General features: G+C 44.4%; 1 protein-coding gene across 1 annotated transcript in view; it reads left to right on the top strand.

Moving 5' to 3' along the window:
- ARPC1B (actin related protein 2/3 complex subunit 1B) overlaps positions 1-22,161 on the top strand; it is a 102,478-nt gene that overhangs the window by 38,980 nt on the left and 41,337 nt on the right. Inside the window, exons 3-7 of the mRNA XM_063934173.1 lie at positions 3,227-3,331; positions 14,023-14,245; positions 17,276-17,383; positions 18,189-18,395; positions 19,639-19,714. Coding sequence (XP_063790243.1) covers positions 3,227-3,331; positions 14,023-14,245; positions 17,276-17,383; positions 18,189-18,395; positions 19,639-19,714 — 719 coding nt within the window. The remainder of the gene's footprint in view (positions 1-3,226; positions 3,332-14,022; positions 14,246-17,275; positions 17,384-18,188; positions 18,396-19,638; positions 19,715-22,161) is intronic.

Here is a 22,161-nt window from a genome sequence, read left to right as displayed (position 1 = left end):
ATAAAATGTTCATTTAGACCTCATTATTAAACTTGGGCGCTACTAATTTAACGTTGAGGCTGATTGGGGTGAGGGACACCTAGTAGCAGATTCAGGGGGAGATGTACTAAGCAGTGAAAAGAGTGGAGAAGTGAGCCAGTGGAGAAGTTTCCCATGGCAACCAATCAGCTGCTCTGTATAATTTTATAGTATGCAAATGATAAATGTTACTTCAATGCTGATTGGTTGCCATAGGCAACCTCTCCACGAAACTGCATCTACATATGGGGTCTGGTGGGCATATTTAATTGTATGTGTATACATATCTATACACGGGTAGCAGTTGATTTACCGACAGACACAATACCAATGGTCATAATCCCGACAGCCACTGGCCGACAGTCAAAATACAGACACGGTCAAAATATTGATGTTCATTATTCCGACATGTTCATACTCAGAATACCAACATTTGAAATGCCGACATGTCAAAATACCGACATGTGTTTTTAAGGAAATTTTGAACCTTCATACTTTACCATCCTAGTGGACCTGGAGGGGGAATATAATAGTGTGCCAAGCCCAGTGAGGCACCATGCCCAAAGCATGGCAAATGCATCTGCTCTGTATCATTGGTTTCCATGGGCAACTTCTCCACTGGCTCACTTCTCCACTCTTTTCACTGCTTAGTACATCTCCCCCATAATTAATGACAAGCTGCCATCAGCAGATCACGCTGCACATTTTTCAGCAAATTATGGTATCCAGAATCTGTTTGAAGCTCCATGGGCTGCAAGCAGAATCTGTCTTATGTGGTTAACGTGTGCATGACATCAGGACCCATTCCTGCGGCTTCTGCGCCTAATTGGATATTCCCCCATTCACCTATTGCTAGACATTCCATGGAGGTATCTCTTTTTCCAAATAGGGCACCAATATTCTAAGACCCAGACAAGCAGTAAGTGAGCTTATGCATGAGCAGCAGAAGGCTGCTAGAACAGATTTTGATTGACTGCCTTGCTCAGTCAGGATTTTGTCTGGCTAGCAGGCAGTGGTGCAAGTAGAAATTTTTCCTTAGTGGTACTGATAGTAAAAATGGGTATGGTCACGTGTCATGAGGGGGCATGGTCAAACGAAACTAGGGGAGTGGCTACATGACAATAGGTGCATGGCCACATTATGCTACACACCGTAACGCCCCTTACACATTATGCCAAACACCGTAATGCCCATTACACATTATTCCACACATTGTAATGCTTATTACACATTATGCCACACACTGTAATGCTTATTACACATTATGCCACACACCGTAATGCCCATTATGCATTACGCCAGACACCGTAAAACCCATTACACATCACACACCGTAATGCCCTACATATTATGCTACATACAGTTATGCCACTGACACCATTTTATATCCCACACCCAAAAATGCCCCATATAAATTATTCCCCAGCGGTGGGGTACTCCATACCACCCTGTATCACCCTACTTTCAGCACTGCTTGCAGGGCAGTCGCTACGAATGACCTATGTTATACTGTTCTGCTCTGAAGAGTTGCATGCACTAAGCTCAGTGACACCCCTGTATTTGAAGTTCATAGGAAGGAGTTGGAGAGCGACACATAGCGTGCCATTTTGGCAGCGTGGTGTGGAAACACACCTTAAGAAATCCTTAGTTTGCCCCTGATTACACAATTTGTATAGTAAGGATACAGCCTTTTCTTCATTACATCTGCATACACATTTATAGCTAATGATGGTAGCATCTAGCCTAGCCAGCCTAATTAAAACACCTTTAAATAAGTTGGTGTGGTTTTTAGCCAAGGAGAAAGATATCACATCCTTCAAAGTGCAATACAGAAATTCAAAAACACAATAATAAAATAACAGGAGGTGGGAGATTTTAGCTTGCTTGGCCAAATGTAATAAAAAGGTGAATCACTACTGTACTTGACCTTACCTGATACAGGTGTGAGGATACCAGGGTAATGTTTTGCTTTTGTAGCCTCGGCAGCCAACTGATCTGGCCACAGTTAATCCTTTTTGTGTCGCCTATGGCATCCCCAGTACCTGAACTGGGCGAAATAAGTCACCCGGACAAACTGGCTGATAGATGCTACTTTGTATCAAATAGAAAACACTGCAAAATAATATGATAGATTTGACAATATCAGGGGGTTCACCATACTGAAAATGCAAACACTTCTTTATTCCCAGTCACTGCAATTCCTAATCCTGGCAGCTGAGTCATGTTCTGCTCTCCCTTACCCATGTAGGGACTAAACTCAATGTCACCCCACTTTTAGTGGTTGCATAAAGTAACAGAGTCTATGGAAGTTACTCAAACTGAGCACAGCATGCTCAATTGTATGAGAGCCCTGCTACGCCCGCAGTGGAGGTTTAGGGTTAGGCTACGGGAGGGGAGGTTAGGGTTAGGATCTAGAGGGAAGGTTAGCATACTCACTGAAGTGCCGCTGGATCTGCCAGAAGTCCTAGCTGACCCCCAGAAGACACTGTAGCTGACGGACCCGACATTTTCACAATGCCAGCATGTGAAATACCGACATTCTGCATGGACCTGCAGCGGAGGGTTAGGATCTAGGGGGAGGTTAGCATACTCACCAACAGAAGTACCGCTGGATCTGCCAGAAATCATAGCTGATACATAGAAGACATTGTTGTAGCCGACGGACCCGACATTTTCACAATGACAACATGTGAAATACTGACATTCTGCATGGACCGGCAGTGGAGGGTTAGGCTACGGGAGGGGAGGTTAGGGTTAAGGTTATGCATACTCACCGCCGGAAGTGCTGCTGGATCCACTGAAAGTCATAGTCAGCCGACACCCAGAAGACACCACTGGAGCCGATGGGCCCGGCATACTAGGTAAGTCACTGTTAGACCACCATAGATTTTTGTTGACATTGTAATCATGGCGATGTGTCATCAATATCAACGTTATGAATGTTGACATTGCGGCATACTTGCCTACCTGACCCTCTCCATGAAGGAGAAAATGCTCTGTTCCTGGACTTTCCTGGTAATGTAGGATTGCCATCACCCCAAAAGGGAATGTAGTCAAAATGTCAACATTTGTAAGTTATCAAGTGGGACAATAATTTGGAAGTACAGTTTGGTTAAAGCAACAGTTATATAGCGCAGCAGTTAAATTCACATGTTAAGTATCCTGCTTAATTTTCACTAATTGCTTTTCCCAATGTACTTTTTATTAGAAATTGCCTTTTGCCCAAACAGCCATGATGTACATATCTACAAAAAAGATGGTGATAAATGGACTAAAATTCAAGAGCTGAAAGAACACAATGGACAAGTCACAGGTAAGAAGACATTACTGATAGTGTATGAGGATTCTGATCTATTGTCGCTACTTCAGTGGTCACAAATTGTGATGATTAAATTAAAGTACATTCTAATTTACAAGCAATATACTAACCCTAACCCTCCCCTGCTCCCTACCCTAACCCTCCCTTGTTGGTGCCTAACCCTTACCCTCCCAGGTGGTGCCTAATCCTCCCTTCCCCGCTGCCTAAAACTAACCCTCCCCGCTTGGTGCCTAACCCTAAACTGCCCTTATAAGTGCCTAACCCTCTCTCCCTGGTACCTAACCATACCATTCCCGTCCCTGCACCCTAACCCCCCTTCTAATGCCTAAACCTAACCTTCCACCTCCCGCGGCAGGACGCAAGCATGTCCCGCTGAAAGAACGCTCTGGATTCTGGGTGTCGGTATTTTGGCGCTGGGATCCCAACCTCCGTCAGTATTTAGACGCCGGGCTAATGCCATCGTTCAGGATTCCGGCGTCGCCATTTCGACCGCGTGGATCCCATCCAGTGGCATTTTAACTGCAATATATATATATATATATATATGTAAAGTATGTATCTTGGAGAATCCAAGAGCCGTAGATATTCACAGGCAGGCTGTTTTTTTCACCATGCATGATGTGATGTTTTGAACTCAGAAGCTTATTAAAGGCTTTTTTTCATTCAATGGAGTGACGTGCAGTTCTGCTTTCGCAGCAACAGTGGACATTATATATATATATATATATATAATACAAATAGTGTGTCCACACTCGCGTATCCATTCTAGGCAAATGCTGTGGTGACAACTCCAAAGAAAAGGAAATCAATCCTTCCCAATACTTAAAGAAGACGCCAGAGGTGCACTCATCAGTCATCATTAGTCAGCTTTTATTAAATCCATTACAAAAAAATAGCAAGAGGCATCAATGTTTCGGTCCTACATTTGGACCTTTGTCAAGATATAAACATAAGAACCATCGCACATATTTATACTAGAGATGAGCGGGTTCGGTTCCTCTGAATCCGAACCCGCCCGAACTTCAGGTTTTTTACACGGGTCCGAGCAGGCTCGGATCTTCCCGCCTTGCTCGGCTAACCCGAGCGCGCCCGAACGTCATCATCACGCTGTCGGATTCTCGCGAGGCTCGGATTCTATCGCGACACTCGGATTGTATATAAGGAGCCGCGCGTCGCCGCCATTTTCACACGTGCATTGAGAGTCATAGGGAGAGGACGTGGCTGGCGTCCTCTCCGTTTAGAGAAGAGAGAGACACAGTATTTTCGGGGAGCATTATTAGGAGGAGTACTACTGTATACTACTATACTACTTGCTGAAGTGATATTTATAGATTAGATAGTGTGACTGTAAGTGTATTATCTGACTTGTGGGGGAGACACTGACAGTGGGGAGCAGTTAGAGTCTGAGAGCAGGACTCAGGAGTACATATAACGTACAGTGCACACTTTTGCTGCCAGAGTCAGTGCCACACTGCCATTGTTGTGACCACACTGACCACCAGTATAATAATATATTTTGTGATTGTCTGCTTAGGCCTCGGAGTACTAGTTGCAAGTTGCAACGTGACCTGTCCTGAAGTGACCACCAGTTTAATAATCAATCACCACCAGTTTAATATATATATATATATATAATTGTATATAATATATATATATATAATATTGTATACCACCTACCCGTGTTTTTTTTTTTTTTCATTCTTCTTTATACATACTACTATAGTAGCTTACTGTAGCAGTCTGCGGTGCTGTGCTGACCTGACAGTGTCCAGCAGGTCCGTCATCAGTCATTACATAATAAATATATATAGTACCTGTCCGGCTGCAGTACTAGTGATATTATATTGATTTCATCTCATTATCAATAATTTATCATCCAGTCTAGACTCTATATTAGCAGCAGACACAGTACGTTAGTCCACGGCTGTAGCTACCTCTGTGTCGGCACTCGGCAGTCCATCCATAATTGTATACCACCTACCCGTGGTTTTTTCTTTTTCTTTCTTCTTTGTACATACTACTATAGAGTATAGTAGCTTACTGTAGCAGTCTGCGGTTCTGCTGAGCTGACAGTGTCCAGCAGGTCCGTCATCAGTCATCATTACCTAATAAATATATAATCTACCTGTCTGGCTGCAGTACTAGTGATATTATATATACATACATATATATATTGATTTCATCTCATTATCAATCATCCAGTCTATATTAGCAGCAGACACAGTACGTTAGTCCACGGCTGTAGCTACCTCTGTGTCGGCACTCAGCAGTCCATCCATAATTGTATACCACCTACCCGTGTTTTTTTTTTTTCGTTCTTCTTTGTACATACTACTATAGTATAGTAGCTTACTGTAGCAGTCTGCGGTGCTGCTGAGCTGACAGTGTCCAGCAGGTCCGTCATCAGTCATCATTACCTAATAAATATATTATCTACCTGTCCGGCTGCAGTACTAGTGATATTATATATACATACATATATATATTGATTTCATCTCATTATCAATCATCCAGTCTATATTAGCAGCAGACACAGTACGTTAGTCCACGGCTGTAGCTACCTCTGTGTCGGCACTCGGCAGTCCATCCATAATTGTATACCACCTACCCGTGGTTTTTTTTTTCTTTCTTCTTTGTACATACTACTATAGAGTATAGTAGCTTACTGTAGCAGTCTGCGGTGCTGCTGAGCTGACAGTGTCCAGCAGGTCCGTCATCAGTCATCATTACCTAATAAATATATTATCTACCTGTCCGGCTGCAGTACTAGTGATATTATATATACATACATATATATATTGATTTCATCTAATTATCAATCATCCAGTCTATATTAGCAGCAGACACAGTACGTTAGTCCACGGCTGTAGCTACCTCTGTGTCGGCACTCGGCAGTCCATCCATAATTGTATACCACCTACCCGTGTTTTTTTTCTTTTCTTTCTTCTTTGTACATACTACTATAGTATAGTAGCTTACTGTAGCAGTCTGCGGTGCTGCTGAGCTGACAGTGTCCAGCAAGTCCGTCATCAGTCATCATTACCTAATAAATATATTATCTACCTGTCCGGCTGCAGTACTAGTGATATTATATATACATACATATATATATTGATTTCATCTAATTATCAATCATCCAGTCTATATTAGCAGCAGACACAGTACGTTAGTCCACGGCTGTAGCTACCTCTGTGTCGGCACTCGGCAGTCCATCCATAATTGTATACCACCTACCCGTGTTTTTTTTTCTTTTCTTTCTTCTTTGTACATACTACTATAGTATAGTAGCTTACTGTAGCAGTCTGCGGTGCTGCTGAGCTGACAGTGTCCAGCAGGTCCGTCATCAGTCATCATTACCTAATAAATATATTATCTACCTGTCCGGCTGCAGTACTAGTGATATTATATATACATACATATATATATATTGATTTCATCTCATTATCAATCATCCAGTCTATATTAGCAGCAGACACAGTACGTTAGTCCACGGCTGTAGCTACCTCTGTGTCGGCACTCGGCAGTCCATCCATAATTGCATACCACCTACCCGTGGTTTTTTTTTCTTTCTTTCTTCTTTGTACATACTACTATAGTATAGTAGCTTACTGTAGCAGTCTGCGGTGCTGCTGAGCTGACAGTGTCCAGCAGGTCCGTCATCAGTCATCATTACCTAATAAATATATTATCTACCTGTCCGGCTGCAGTACTAGTGATATTATATATACATACATATATATATTGATTTCATCTCATTATCAATCATCCAGTCTATATTAGCAGCAGACACAGTACGTTAGTCCACGGCTGTAGCTACCTCTGTGTCGGCACTCGGCAGTCCATCCATAATTGTATACCACCTACCCGTGGTTTTTTTTTCTTCTTTCTTCTTTGTACATACTACTATAGTATAGTAGCTTACTGTAGCAGTCTGCGGTGCTGCTGAGCTGACAGTGTCCAGCAGGTCCGTCATCAGTCATCATTACCTAATAAATATATTATCTACCTGTCCGGCTGCAGTACTAGTGATATTATATATACATACATATATATATATATTGATTTCATCTCATTATCAATCATCCAGTCTATATTAGCAGCAGACACAGTACGTTAGTCCACGGCTGTAGCTACCTCTGTGTCGGCACTCGGCAGTCCATCCATAAGTATACTAGTATCCATCCATCTCCATTGTTTACCTGAGGTGCCTTTTAGTTGTGCCTATTAAAATATGGAGAACAAAAATGTTGAGGTTCCAAAATTAGGGAAAGATCAAGATCCACTTCCACCTCGTGCTGAAGCTGCTGCCACTAGTCATGGCCGAGACGATGAAATGCCAGCAACGTCGTCTGCCAAGGCCGATGCCCAATGTCATAGTACAGAGCATGTCAAATCCAAAACACCAAATATCAGTAAAAAAAGGACTCCAAAACCTAAAATAAAATTGTCGGAGGAGAAGCGTAAACTTGCCAATATGCCATTTACCACACGGAGTGGCAAGGAACGGCTGAGGCCCTGGCCTATGTTCATGGCTAGTGGTTCAGCTTCACATGAGGATGGAAGCACTCAGCCTCTCGCTAGAAAACTGAAAAGACTCAAGCTGGCAAAAGCACCGCAAAGAACTGTGCGTTCTTCGAAATCCCAAATCCACAAGGAGAGTCCAATTGTGTCGGTTGCGATGCCTGACCTTCCCAACACTGGACGTGAAGAGCATGCGCCTTCCACCATTTGCACGCCCCCTGCAAGTGCTGGAAGGAGCACCCGCAGTCCAGTTCCTGATAGTCAGATTGAAGATGTCAGTGTTGAAGTACACCAGGATGAGGAGGATATGGGTGTTGCTGGCGCTGGGGAGGAAATTGACCAGGAGGATTCTGATGGTGAGGTGGTTTGTTTAAGTCAGGCACCCGGGGAGACACCTGTTGTCCGTGGGAGGAATATGGCCGTTGACATGCCTGGTGAAAATACCAAAAAAATCAGCTCTTCAGTGTGGAGGTATTTCAACAGAAAAGCGGACAACAGGTGTCAAGCCGTGTGTTGCCTTTGTCAAGCTGTAATAAGTAGGGGTAAGGACGTTAACCACCTCGGAACATCCTCCCTTATACGTCACCTGCAGCGCATTCATAATAAGTCTGTGACAAGTTCAAAAACTTTGGGCGACAGCGGAAGCAGTCCACTGACCAGTAAATCCCTTCCTCTTGTAACCAAGCTCACGCAAACCACCCCACCAACTCCCTCAGTGTCAATTTCCTCCTTCCCCAGGAATGCCAATAGTCCTGCAGGCCATGTCACTGGCAATTCTGACGATTCCTCTCCTGCCTGGGATTCCTCCGATGCATCCTTGCGTGTAACGCCTACTGCTGCTGGCGCTGCTGTTGTTGCTGCTGGGAGTCGATGGTCATCCCAGAGGGGAAGTCGTAAGCCCACTTGTACTACTTCCAGTAAGCAATTGACTGTCCAACAGTCCTTTGCGAGGAAGATGAAATATCACAGCAGTCATCCTGCTGCAAAGCGGATAACTGAGGCCTTGACAACTATGTTGGTGTTAGACGTGCGTCCGGTATCCGCCGTTAGTTCACAGGGAACTAGACAATTTATTGAGGCAGTGTGCCCCCGTTACCAAATACCATCTAGGTTCCACTTCTCTAGGCAGGCGATACCGAGAATGTACACGGACGTCAGAAAAAGACTCACCAGTGTCCTAAAAAATGCAGTTGTACCCAATGTCCACTTAACCACGGACATGTGGACAAGTGGAGCAGGGCAGGGTCAGGACTATATGACTGTGACAGCCCACTGGGTAGATGTATGGACTCCCGCCGCAAGAACAGCAGCGGCGGCACCAGTAGCAGCATCTCGCAAACGCCAACTCTTTCCTAGGCAGGCTACGCTTTGTATCACCGCTTTCCAGAATACGCACACAGCTGAAAACCTCTTACGGCAACTGAGGAAGATCATCGCGGAATGGCTTACCCCAATTGGACTCTCCTGTGGATTTGTGGCATCGGACAACGCCAGCAATATTGTGTGTGCATTAAATATGGGCAAATTCCAGCACGTCCCATGTTTTGCACATACCTTGAATTTGGTGGTGCAGAATTTTTTAAAAAACGACAGGGGCGTGCAAGAGATGCTGTCGGTGGCCAGAAGAATTGCGGGACACTTTCGGCGTACAGGCACCACGTACAGAAGACTGGAGCACCACCAAAAACTACTGAACCTGCCCTGCCATCATCTGAAGCAAGAAGTGGTAACGAGGTGGAATTCAACCCTCTATATGCTTCAGAGGTTGGAGGAGCAGCAAAAGGCCATTCAAGCCTATACAATTGAGCACGATATAGGAGGTGGAATGCACCTGTCTCAAGCGCAGTGGAGAATGATTTCAACGTTGTGCAAGGTTCTGATGCCCTTTGAACTTGCCACACGTGAAGTCAGTTCAGACACTGCCAGCCTGAGTCAGGTCATTCCCCTCATCAGGCTTTTGCAGAAGAAGCTGGAGACATTGAAGGAGGAGCTAACACGGAGCGATTCCGCTAGGCATGTGGGACTTGTGGATGGAGCCCTTAATTCGCTTAACAAGGATTCACGGGTGGTCAATCTGTTGAAATCAGAGCACTACATTTTGGCCACCGTGCTCGATCCTAGATTTAAAGCCTACCTTGGATCTCTCTTTCCGGCAGATACAAGTCTGCTGGGGTTGAAAGACCTGCTGGTGAGAAAATTGTCAAGTCAAGCGGAACGCGACCTGTCAACATCTCCTCCTTCACATTCTCCCGCAACTGGGGGTGCGAGGAAAAGGCTCAGAATTCCGAGCCCACCCGCTGGCGGTGATGCAGGGCAGTCTGGAGCGACTGCTGATGCTGACATCTGGTCCGGACTGAAGGACCTGACAACGATTACGGACATGTCGTCTACTGTCACTGCATATGATTCTCTCACCATTGAAAGAATGGTGGAGGATTATATGAGTGACCGCATCCAAGTAGGCACGTCACACAGTCCGTACTTATACTGGCAGGAAAAAGAGGCAATTTGGAGGCCCTTGCACAAACTGGCTTTATTCTACCTAAGTTGCCCTCCCACAAGTGTGTACTCCGAAAGAGTGTTTAGTGCCGCCGCTCACCTTGTCAGCAATCGGCGTACGAGGTTACATCCAGAAAATGTGGAGAAGATGATGTTCATTAAAATGAATTATAATCAATTCCTCCGTGGAGACATTGACCAGCAGCAATTGCCTCCACAAAGTACACAGGGAGCTGAGATGGTGGATTCCAGTGGGGACGAATTGATAATCTGTGAGGAGGGGGATGTACACGGTGATATATCGGAGGATGATGATGAGGTGGACATCTTGCCTCTGTAGAGCCAGTTTGTGCAAGGAGAGATTAATTGCTTCTTTTTTGGTGGGGGTCCAAACCAACCCGTCATTTCAGTCACAGTCGTGTGGCAGACCCTGTCACTGAAATGATGGGTTGGTTAAAGTGTGCATGTCCTGTTTATACAACATAAGGGTGGGTGGGAGGGCCCAAGGACAATTCCATCTTGCACCTCTTTTTTCTTTAATTTTTCTTTGCGTCATGTGCTGTTTGGGGAGGGTTTTTTGGAAGGGACATCCTGCGTGACACTGCAGTGCCACTCCTAGATGGGCCCGGTGTTTGTGTCGGCCACTAGGGTCGCTTATCTTACTCACACAGCTACCTCATTGCGCCTCTTTTTTTCTTTGCGTCATGTGCTGTTTGGGGAGGGTTTTTTGGAAGGGACATCCTGCGTGACACTGCAGTGACACTCCTAGATGGGCCCGGTGTTTGTGTCGGCCACTAGGGTCGCTTATCTTACTCACACAGCTACCTCATTGCGCCTCTTTTTTTCTTTGCGTCATGTGCTGTTTGGGGAGGGTTTTTTGGAAGGGACATCCTGCGTGACACTGCAGTGACACTCCTAGATGGTCCCGGTGTTTGTGTCGGCCACTAGGGTCGCTTATCTTACTCACACAGCTACCTCATTGCGCCTCTTTTTTTCTTTGCGTCATGTGCTGTTTGGGGAGGGTTTTTTGGAAGGGACATCCTGCGTGACACTGCAGTGACACTCCTAGATGGTCCCGGTGTTTGTGTCGGCCACTACGGTCGCTTATCTTACTCACACAGCTACCTCATTGCGCCTCTTTTTTTCTTTGCGTCATGTGCTGTTTGGGGAGGGTTTTTTGGAAGGGACATCCTGCGTGACACTGCAGTGCCACTCCTAGATGGGCCCGGTGTTTGTGTCGGCCACTAGAGTCGCTTATCTTACTCACACAGCTACCTCATTGCGCCTCTTTTTTTCTTTGCGTCATGTGCTGTTTGGGGAGGGTTTTTTGGAAGGGACATCCTGCGTGACACTGCAGTGACACTCCTAGATGGGCCCGGTGTTTGTGTCGGCCACTAGGGTCGCTTATCTTACTCACACAGCTACCTCATTGCGCCTCTTTTTTTCTTTGCGTCATGTGCTGTTTGGGGAGGGTTTTTTGGAAGGGACATCCTGCGTGACACTGCAGTGACACTCCTAGATGGGCCCGGTGTTTGTGTCGGCCACTAGGGTCGCTTATCTTACTCACACAGCTACCTCATTGCGCCTCTTTTTTTCTTTGCGTCATGTGCTGTTTGGGGAGGGTTTTTTGGAAGGGACATCCTGCGTGACACTGCAGTGACACTCCTAGATGGGCCCGGTGTTTGTGTCGGCCACTACGGTCGCTTAGCTTAGTCATCCAGCGACCTAGGTGCAAATTTTAGGACTAAAAATAATATTGTGAGGTGTGAGGTATCCAGAATAGACTGAAAATGAGTGTAAATTATGGTTTTTGAGGTTAATAATACTTTGGGATCAAAATGACCCCCAAATTCTATGATTTAAGCTGTTTTTTAGTGTTTTTTGAAAAAAACACCCGAATCCAAAACACACCCGAATCCGACAAAAAAAATTCGGTGAGGTTTTGCCAAAACGCGGTCGAACCCAAAACACGGCCGCGGAACCGAACCCAAAACCAAAACACAAAACCCGAAAAATTTCCGGCGCTCATCTCTAATTTATACCCCAAATAGGGAGGAAGTACCTCCCCCTCATGTATAGAAAACGACATTAGCAATTAGATTCACCAATAACATCTTAAATGTATATACCTGTAGTACAATTGCAAGTTATGTCACACATAGAAAAATATATAAATGTTAAAATCACAATAAACCCAAACTTTAAAATTGCTAACAAAATAGCATACATGTGCAAACACCTCCGATCCCACAGCTTCTACTTCCACCCAGTAGAACGCACCTTCCGACCAGAAAGCGTCATCGCTAACCAGAAGTAACCAAATCAGGAGCGCACCATCGCATAGCAACAGTAGCGGCGTACACTCCAGAAACGGAATATGGACCCTTTTAGATAACGCACTCACCTAGGGGTGCATACAGTAGCGGATCTTGCCACGGGCAAGCAGGACTTTTGCCCAGGGTGCCGCCTTCTGGAGGGCGCCGGCGCCATCCGGAGGGCGCCGCACCATGGCAAGATCCGCTGCTGCTGTTGTGCCCCCCGCTGCCGCGGCCTGCTGTCCCGCTGTCCGCTGTGAAGGGAAACTAGACGCTACGCGTCTAGTTTCCCTTCGTGGGCTGCCCACTGTGAAGGGAAACTAGATGCTACGCGTCTAGTTTCCCTTCCTGGAGAGAATCTTCACTGTAATGATGTGCAGTGCGCGTTGACGTCATCACGCACCGCACAGCAAAGGTCCTCTGCACGAAGGGAACTAGATGCTTAGCGTCTAGTTTACCTTTGTGGAGAGGACCTTTGCTGTGCGGTGCGCGATGACGTCATCGCGCACCGCACATCCTACAACAGTACAGGGGGCGTAACTGACCATCCCCCCTGAATGAAGCCATGCCCTATAATGCCGCCCTGGGCGCCAGAAGCCCCGGAACCGGCCCTGGGTGCATATACACTATCTCCATTTTTTTTTTTTTTTTGCTTTTGTGTATGTGGTCTGTATAGTCTGTGGCCTATGTTAAAGTAGGTGTTTGTATATACTATTGGATATTACATAATCTGACTGAAAGGTCCAGCGATTGTCTCTGTATATTTAAAAGCTTACTTGATTATAAATTTGCTATATATGATCAATTATGTAACCAATGTTTTTACAATTTGAATTGTATAGCATACAAATATAGGCTATCACTACATTGGCCAGGCTACTCCTTCCAACCACCCATTACTGAGTTTCGACTTCTAGATTAACGTGTATTATATAGAATAGATAATAGATATATTCCATTTTAATTTTCAAAGTTTTAGGTAGAGAATCAAACACGTTATAAGCTTTCCAATGTCTACACCGTGTAATACTTTTGATGTGAAAATTGTGCAAAACTAAGAGTGGGACGTAAAACTCCTGACTTGCTGGAATTTTATTATTATTTAATCATACAGTACAAGTTGCACCAAACGTTAAGCTGGATACTGTACAGAAGGCTGCATTTCCTGGTCCCATTACAAATGTTAAAGGGTGTAGAGTAAAGTTTAGTGCTGGTAACTATTGCACTAGACTTATTGTAATAATAAAGTCAAGTCAAAACAGTACCAGTATCCACTTTAAAACTGACCTGTATAGTCAAGTCTTCTATAGCAAATATCTTTTACCTCTTTTTTAATCTTCTTATACTTAGGCATTGACTGGGCACCCGAGAGCAACCGTATTGTGACATGTGGCACAGACAGAAATGCTTATGTTTGGACTCTGCGTAACAACACATGGAAACCAACTCTGGTCATACTGAGGATTAATCGTGCTGCCCGATGTGTAAAGTGGTCCCCTAAAGAAAACAAGTTTGCAGTTGGAAGTGGTTCCAGGCTCATCTCCATCTGTTATTTTGAGCAAGAAAATGACTGGTAACTATACTGCTACTCCTGTAATGTGCTAGAGGATGTATTCCTTTTCACAGGCCATAAGACCTTGGGCCTGGTGCATGTTTGTAAGTAAAGCAAAAAAAGAAGGCAACTGGGCAAAACCATGTTGCACTGCAGGTAGGGCAGATGTAACTTGTGCAGAGAAACTGAGGAGGCCATTTATCATTGATTGCATATTCAGTGTGAGCTGGGAGCAATATTAACATCCAAAATTGCATTGCAATATGCTATCTTATCAGGGTAATGTATTAAAAAGTACCCGCAGGGACATAGGCCCCGAAAGGAGCCCATCCCTGCTATGTGCTCCGTGTGATGCCAGGGCTGCTGCACATGCGCAGTCCCACTGACCACACATGTGCAGCATGCTCTTCCTAGAAAGGGTTTCGGAGGAACCCCCTGCCACCTTGGAATGCAGTGTGTAGCCCATAAGCTACAATGGGTAGCTGCGGGGGTCAATCTCCGGAATGCATCGCATTCCAAAAATTGATAAATTTGGCGGCATCGCTGCCCCCATAGAAACTTAGGGGGATGTGGCTGCAGGCGGGAATGAAGGGATCGCAGCAGGGATTTGAGATGTCTGGTGTGGTCCCTTCAACAGACATTTGGGGATACTTAATATTTGCGGCTAACCCCCGAAAACGGGTGTTTTTGGGAAAATAGCTGCAAATATTGTTTGATAAATTGGCCCCTAAGATTTGGTTGGGGTGTGTTTAAATGGAAATCTAAATTGTTGTGTAAAAACAAAGCTAACATTTGTGGGCTACATGCAAAAGCAGCCAGTATTTACCCTGCACAGAAAAAAATCTATATGTTGCTCCCCTGGAATGGCAACATGGGCCCTCATTCCGAGTTGTTCGCTCGCAAGGCGATTTTAGCAGAGTTGCTCACGCTAAGCCGCCGCCTACTGGGAGTGAATCTTAGCATCTTAAAATTGCGAACGAAGTAATCGCAATATTGCGATTACACACCTCGTAGCAGTTTCTGAGTAGCTTCAGACTTACTCGGCATCTGCGATCAGTTCAGTGCTTGTCGTCCCTGGTTTGACGTCACAAACACACCCAGCGTTCGCCCAGACACTCCTCCGTTTCTCCGGCCACTCCTGCGTTTTTTCAGGAAACGGTAGCGTTTTTTCCCACACGCCCATAAAACGGCCTGTTTCTGCCCAGTAACACCCATTTCCTGTCAATCACATTACGATCGCCAGAACGATGAAAAAGCCGTGAGTAAACTTACTAAGTGCATAGCAAATTTACTTGGCGCAGTTGCAGTGCGGACATCGCGCATGCGCATTAAGTGGAAAATCGCTGCGATGCGAAGATTTTTACCGAGCGAACAACTCGGAATGAGGGCCATGGTTTGTTCCAGACACAAAGTTATTTGCTATTTTTGCTTTACTTACACACATGAATCAGGGCCCTTATTCACACATTGCCGGCGACTAAATAACATCCATTTGAAATGCAGCATTTATTAATTCGTATGATCACCGTATGAAAACCAGTGTGAACAATCCCATTTTATATTGCATTTTTGTGTTTTTCTGTCTGACTGTGGGTCATAAGATCACTTCTCCTCCAGGTAGCATTTATTTTTAGAGTGTATTTCATGTTGACTGGAACTACTGCAAAGTGTGAATACGTATAGTGAGTAAACGAGCCTTATTACCTCCACACCTGAACTTGGTGATGGTTGTTGCTCTTTAATGCCACGCATGCTTAGCAACAGAATTAATGTTCAATTTGGCTGCGCATATACGTGGCCAAAAGAGATGAAAATAAGTTACTGGGTACTGCGGATGTATAGCCATATCTCTTGTGGCTTTAAAGCCACCTGTTAGGGTGTTTGGAAGGCAAGTTTCACATAGGACAATATTTTCCGACATATCGGAAAATGTTCCAATTGATTTTGATGGGATTTTACATTTGTAATAACTAATAAGGCATTATGAATAATTAGGGGAGGACAGGATTTGTGGTTTTGCATTTACTGCAATATTTCTGCGATATGTTTGTAAATGAGACGAGGCATATTTACTAAAGTGCGACTTTACAGTTGAAATGTTGCCCATAGCAACTAATCAGAACTAATGTTGCCCATAGCAACTAATCAGATTCTACTTATCATCCTCTAGAAGATAATAGCTATAATCTGATCTCCACTTCTGAATACCTGCACTTTAGTAATTAGAAAAAATATACATTGATACTAAAGACCAATGATAAGGAATGCTTTGTAGAATTAAAATAATTTTAATTAAATACACAATTAGTGTCACATTTCATTAAAAGAGATCTCTAGGCAGAAAACGTATTATAGACTGATACCATTGAGAATAACCATGTGTGTGCACAATAAATTTCCAATTCATTAAAGGTTTTCCGGTGAAGAGTATTAGTTGCAGTTCAAATAAGTTATTAGCGTTAGCCTGGCTACGCTATGCTCAGACCCCCAATGTGTAGATAGAAAGTTCTCACCCCTGATGGTTGAGTAAGTCAGTCACCTGTGTACCTTTCCCGGGACTCGTAGGCTCAATGTTTTGTGTGCCGCACAGGGTCGCAGTGCTTTATGTCTGTTGGTACGTCAACGGCATATGTTGGCTGCACTTGGTCCGGTTATGCCGTTTAATTAAAATTGTTTTAATTCTACAAAGCACTCCTTATCATTGTTCTTTAGTATCAATGTATATTTTTTCTGCTTGACTGACATCCAGAGTGTCTAGTAGGAGCTGCATTAATATTATTACTATTTTCTGAGGTACATACAGTATGAAAGTAAATCCTTTTTTTTTTTTTTTTTTAAAAAGGGGTGTTCTAAATCTAATTCTTACTGTGCGCCTGATTTTTTCATATGTGCCTATGTACATGATAGGACACATCTGAAAAAGATAGTTAACTTTAGTAAATATACTCCTTGGTGATTACAGAAATATCAATTGATTTTGTGACATTATATATTTCATAAATAATATGTTCACAAAGCCAATAACATGTAATTTTCTGCATTTTATTACAGGTGGGTCTGCAAACACATCAAGAAGCCAATTCGTTCTACTGTTCTTAGCTTGGACTGGCATCCCAATAATGTCCTTTTGGCTGCAGGATCCAGTGATTTTAAGAGCAGGTATGGTAAACACATTGAAGGTAACTTATGATGCACAAATACTTGGTTTTGCATAGATTTGTATTCATAGTCCACCCAGGGGTCCTGCATTTTGTGGAACAATAGTGAGTTTTCTCAAAGTATGCTGGACATAAGTTACATTTCTTAAAAAGTAGAAAACATTTTTTGGACGCGCATTCATGGAAGGAGGAGAGTGAGATTTGTATTTCTTATCTTCAACAAATAAGTTAGTAGTTGGAGCACTATCATTCAGTAGTTACGGTATAACCAAACAATGGGCCTAATTCAGACCTGATCGCAGCAGCAAATTTGTTTTCTAATGGGCAAAACCATGTGCACTGCAGTGGGGAGGGGCAGATATAACATGTGCAGAGAGAGTTAGATTTGGATGGGTTATATTGTTTCTGTGCAGGGTAAATACTGGCTGCTTTATTTGTACACTGCAATTTAGATTTCAGTTTGAACACACCCCACCCAAATCTAACTCTCTCTGCACATTACATCTGCCCCCCCTCCCCCACCCACCTGCAGTGCACATGGTTTTGCCCATTAGAGAACAAATTTGCTGCTGCGATCAGGTCTGAATTAGGCCCAATATCTTAGATCCAATACAATTATTTTGTTAATGGAAATGCAGTAGAACAGCATTCTACTCAATGAGACAATCGATACTTAGATTTAATCAGGAAAAGTTATTCCTCTAAGCTTGATATTTTTTTTCTACCTTATCTAGATTAAGCCCATGGCAAATATAAGTAATATGTTTATAGTACACACATCATATCATACATTATCTGTTCCACAGGGTTTTCTCATCTTATATTAAAGAAGTGGAGGAGCGTCCTGCTCCTACCCCATGGGGATCCAAGATGCCTTTTGGTGAGCTGATGTTTGAGTCTAGCAGCAGCTGTGGTTGGGTGCACAATGTCTGCTTCTCTCACAGTGGAGACCGCATGGCCTGGGTGAGCCATGACAGCACAATTTGCATTGCTGATGCCACTAAGAAGATGAGGTTAGTGTAAAAGCAACTACAAACATCAGACTCAAACAGAAGGGTGAAAAGTTGGTTAAATAAGGCTTGAAAATTGGTAAAAGACAAAGTACCACTATTGTCACATATATAAATATACACACACACACACACACACACACACACACACACACACACACACACACACACACACACACACACGCGCTGTACATCTCCCTAACATGTTTCACTTGTTCAGTTTATTCACCTATGAATGAATATCGTTAATGCCTGGTTGTTTGTGAACCAGGAAACATGGACATTTGGCCTAAGTTGTGGTAAGTGCGTGGGATTGGTACTTTAGTGCACGGGATTGGTTAGTGCTAACTTTCCGGGAATTCTGGGAGGGTATGGCAATGTCCCTAATGGAAAGTCTGTGTGAATCACCTAATTACCATGAGTTCCATCCACTGTTCTGTTTAGTGTGTGCCTTTTTTTTTCCATTAAATCGACACCTAGCTGGATATTGGGAATCAGCTATACATGAGCACAAGTACAATACAGGTTGAGTATCCCTTATCCAAAGTGCTTGGGACCAGAGGAATTTTGGATATCGGATTTTTCCGTATTTTGGAATAATTGCATACCATAATGAGATATTATGGTGATGGGACCTAAATCTAAGCACAGAATGCATTTATGTTACATATACACCTTATACACACAGCCTGAAGGTAATTTTAGCCAATATTTTTTTATAACTTTGTGCATTAAACAAAGTGTGTCTACATTCACATAATTCATTTATGTTTCATATACACCTTATACACACAGCCTGAAGGTCATTTAATACAATATTTTTAATAACTTTGAGTATTAAACAAAGTTTGTGTACATTGAGCCATCAGAAAACAAAGGTTTCACTATCTCAGTCTCACTCAAAAAAGTCCGTATTTCGGAATATTCCGTATTTCGGAATATTTGGATATGGGATACTCAACCTGTATAATAAATTCAAGGATGGTAGAACAAGAGACACATTGCATACATGTAATCATGGAATGGTATGAAAGTGAAAGCAGGCATGCCCATTCCTAGCACAGGCAACACTCCTGTAAATAGTGGCACAAGTAGTTTGCATGGAGGTGCTTCCATAAGCATGCATCAGTGTATCACACAGCAGTCACACAGCTTCACTACACAAACTGAATAACTGCATGTCCACATGTCTTGTTAAGTGACACTCTCTGATTTTGCTTTTCTGACTAGATTATTTTACTTTCAGGGTCACTACTCTAATAACAGACACTTTGCCTCTGCTGTGTTTGACATTTATTACTGAAAACAGTCTGGTTGCTGCTGTAAGTACTCTCTCCGCTTCTCTGTTGTTGGGATTGATTACCAAGGTGACATTTCCATGCATGCTGTTCGGGTCTCTCCTAGCAGAGGTGCACAGACAGGCAGCAGTTACTGGGCACAGACCATTTTTATGTGAGGTTTAACGATAGCTCCCAACATGACATGCTCCTGGACGGACAGAATGCTCTGCTCCTGGCAAGGGCATTTTTACAGAGGAGGGGACCCGTGCACAGAATCCGGGTGACCCCCACCTCTTCAGAACGCTGTAGACTCTGGCATTGTGCCAGAGTCTACTGCGCATGCGCTGGTCTTCAGAAAAATGGCATCTGCCATGTTCCAGAGACTAAGGGGGACATGTACTAAGCAGTGATAAAAGTGGAGTATTTGAGCCATTGGAGAAGTTGCCCAAAGCAACCAATCAGTATTGATGTAACATTTCTAATTTGCATACTTTAAAAGTATACAGAGCAGCTGATTGGTTGCCATGGGCAACTTCTCCACTGGCTCCCTTCTCCATTTTTATCACTGCTTAGTACATGTCCCCCCTATATTCCTACTGCGCATGCACGACTGCCATTTTGCCTGCAGTTTTTTTACCAGGGCTGAAGCTCTGAAGTGGGACTTTGGAATGGTAAGTAATAAAACATGGGTGCAAAGTGTGTAGTGTGGGCCCCCCTGGACCCAGGGGCCCGTGTGCACCGCACACATTACCCCCATTATATATACGCCAATGGCTCCGGGATTTTCCTCTTAACTTATAATTGCAATCACCTGTAGTGAATCGCCTTTCTTATCAATTAACCTGTTCAAAACAGGTGCCACAATCATACATTGGGCGGGATGTACTATCACTGATCGCGGGTCATCGCCATTCATCGTAACGATGCTAATCGCATATGTACTAACATATGCAATTAGTATCGCAATGCGATGCCAGGGTTGCCCTGCGATCAGTGAGAGTTCCGAGGAGAGGGTTTGTGGCGGTCTCCGTCACCTCCGAAGCCCAGGAGGTGATGTGTGTAGGAAGTCTCTGGGCTTCTCCTGCTCCCCCCTGCAGTCGGAGGGACAAATGGCTGTGCTGCGGGGGAGAAGGAGGAGGGGGCCTGCACCAGCTTACAAGCTTACAGGATAGAGGTATGCCGGGGGGGGGGGGGGGGGGGGGAGAGGGGCCGTTGTGAACGGCGTGGGGCGGCGGCGGGATGCGGCGGCAGTTAGAAGCCTATAGGCTTCTATAGGGTTTCGCCATCAAAAGATGGCGATACCCTTAACGGCAAAAACCTGGCAGCCGGGGGATAGTACATATGAAAATGCGGTAAAACCCCCTAAAACGGGCATTTGACTGCATTTTCCCTTTAGTACATCCCGCCCATTAAGAGGAAAGTTCAGGAGCAGAGCACTTTGTCACTCCTGGAGAGGGTCATGTTGGGAGGTATGGTTTATCAGACGTCCAGCCACTCTGCAGAAAGCATTTTACTGAATGCGTTGTGTATGCGCCATGTTCTCTCCTGGAATAGCAGGAGGTAGACAAGAGTCACTACTTTTTAAAGTCGGTTAATTTTTTTGATGATTGGAATGGGAACTCGCTACTACCTATTTACAGACTGCTGAATACAAATTCCACCCTTGCCAGAACTGCTTGGGTTGAACAGATGGCTTCACTTTCTGTGTTTTCTGAAAGTGCCAGTCTTTTGTAAAATAGCAATTTTGATTCAGTGCTTCAGCTAAAGTGTTAATGTTACAATGCACAATTATGTAAACAGAAGTTTGAAGATCTTGTCAGGACTGTAGATATCCCACATAACATTTCCGGCACAGCGATAGCAATGCTACTGCACACAGGGGCAAACGCAGGATTTCTGGAGGAATGTTTCTAAATGTTTGATTTTAGAGCGAATGCTGCCAGCCAATGAAGGATGCATAATTGGGAGTAGAACAAATGGTGTAATGGTTAGCATTACTGCCTCACAGCACTGAGGTCATGTGTTTGATTCCCACCAGTAACGTGTGGTGGGGTGAGGCAGATGCAGAGGCTTTCCTGTCATACTAATGTCTGCGCCAGAGCTCTGACTATATAAAGCAGGGGTGGCCAAACAGTAGATCGAGATCGACTGGTCAATCGTGGACATGCAACCAGTCGATCGCGATCCGCCGCCCATCCACAGAGGCGAGGAGAGCGCAGTGCGTGCCTCTCCTGCCTGCCGCCCTGCCCCTCAGTCTGATTTCCGGCGGTGATGGCGGAGTGTATATCTCAAATCATGCGCCGGTTTGTTAGTCAATCAGAGCTCGCGGACCGGCGCCTGATTTGAGATACACACGCTGGAGAACAAACTGAGGGCCCGGGCAGGGTGGCAGGCAGGAGAGGCACGCGCTGTGCTCTCCTCACCACAGCAGCAAAACGGTGAGCAGCACTATGGGGGCATATCTGGCACTGTGGGCACATGGCACTGTG

The sequence above is a fragment of the Pseudophryne corroboree genome, chromosome 7 (genome assembly GCF_028390025.1).
Source record: "Pseudophryne corroboree isolate aPseCor3 chromosome 7, aPseCor3.hap2, whole genome shotgun sequence".
In the NCBI taxonomy this organism is placed as follows: domain Eukaryota; kingdom Metazoa; phylum Chordata; class Amphibia; order Anura; family Myobatrachidae; genus Pseudophryne; species Pseudophryne corroboree.
The sequence above is the reverse complement of the archived record's forward strand: the minus strand, read 5'-3'. Positions and strand labels throughout refer to the sequence as shown.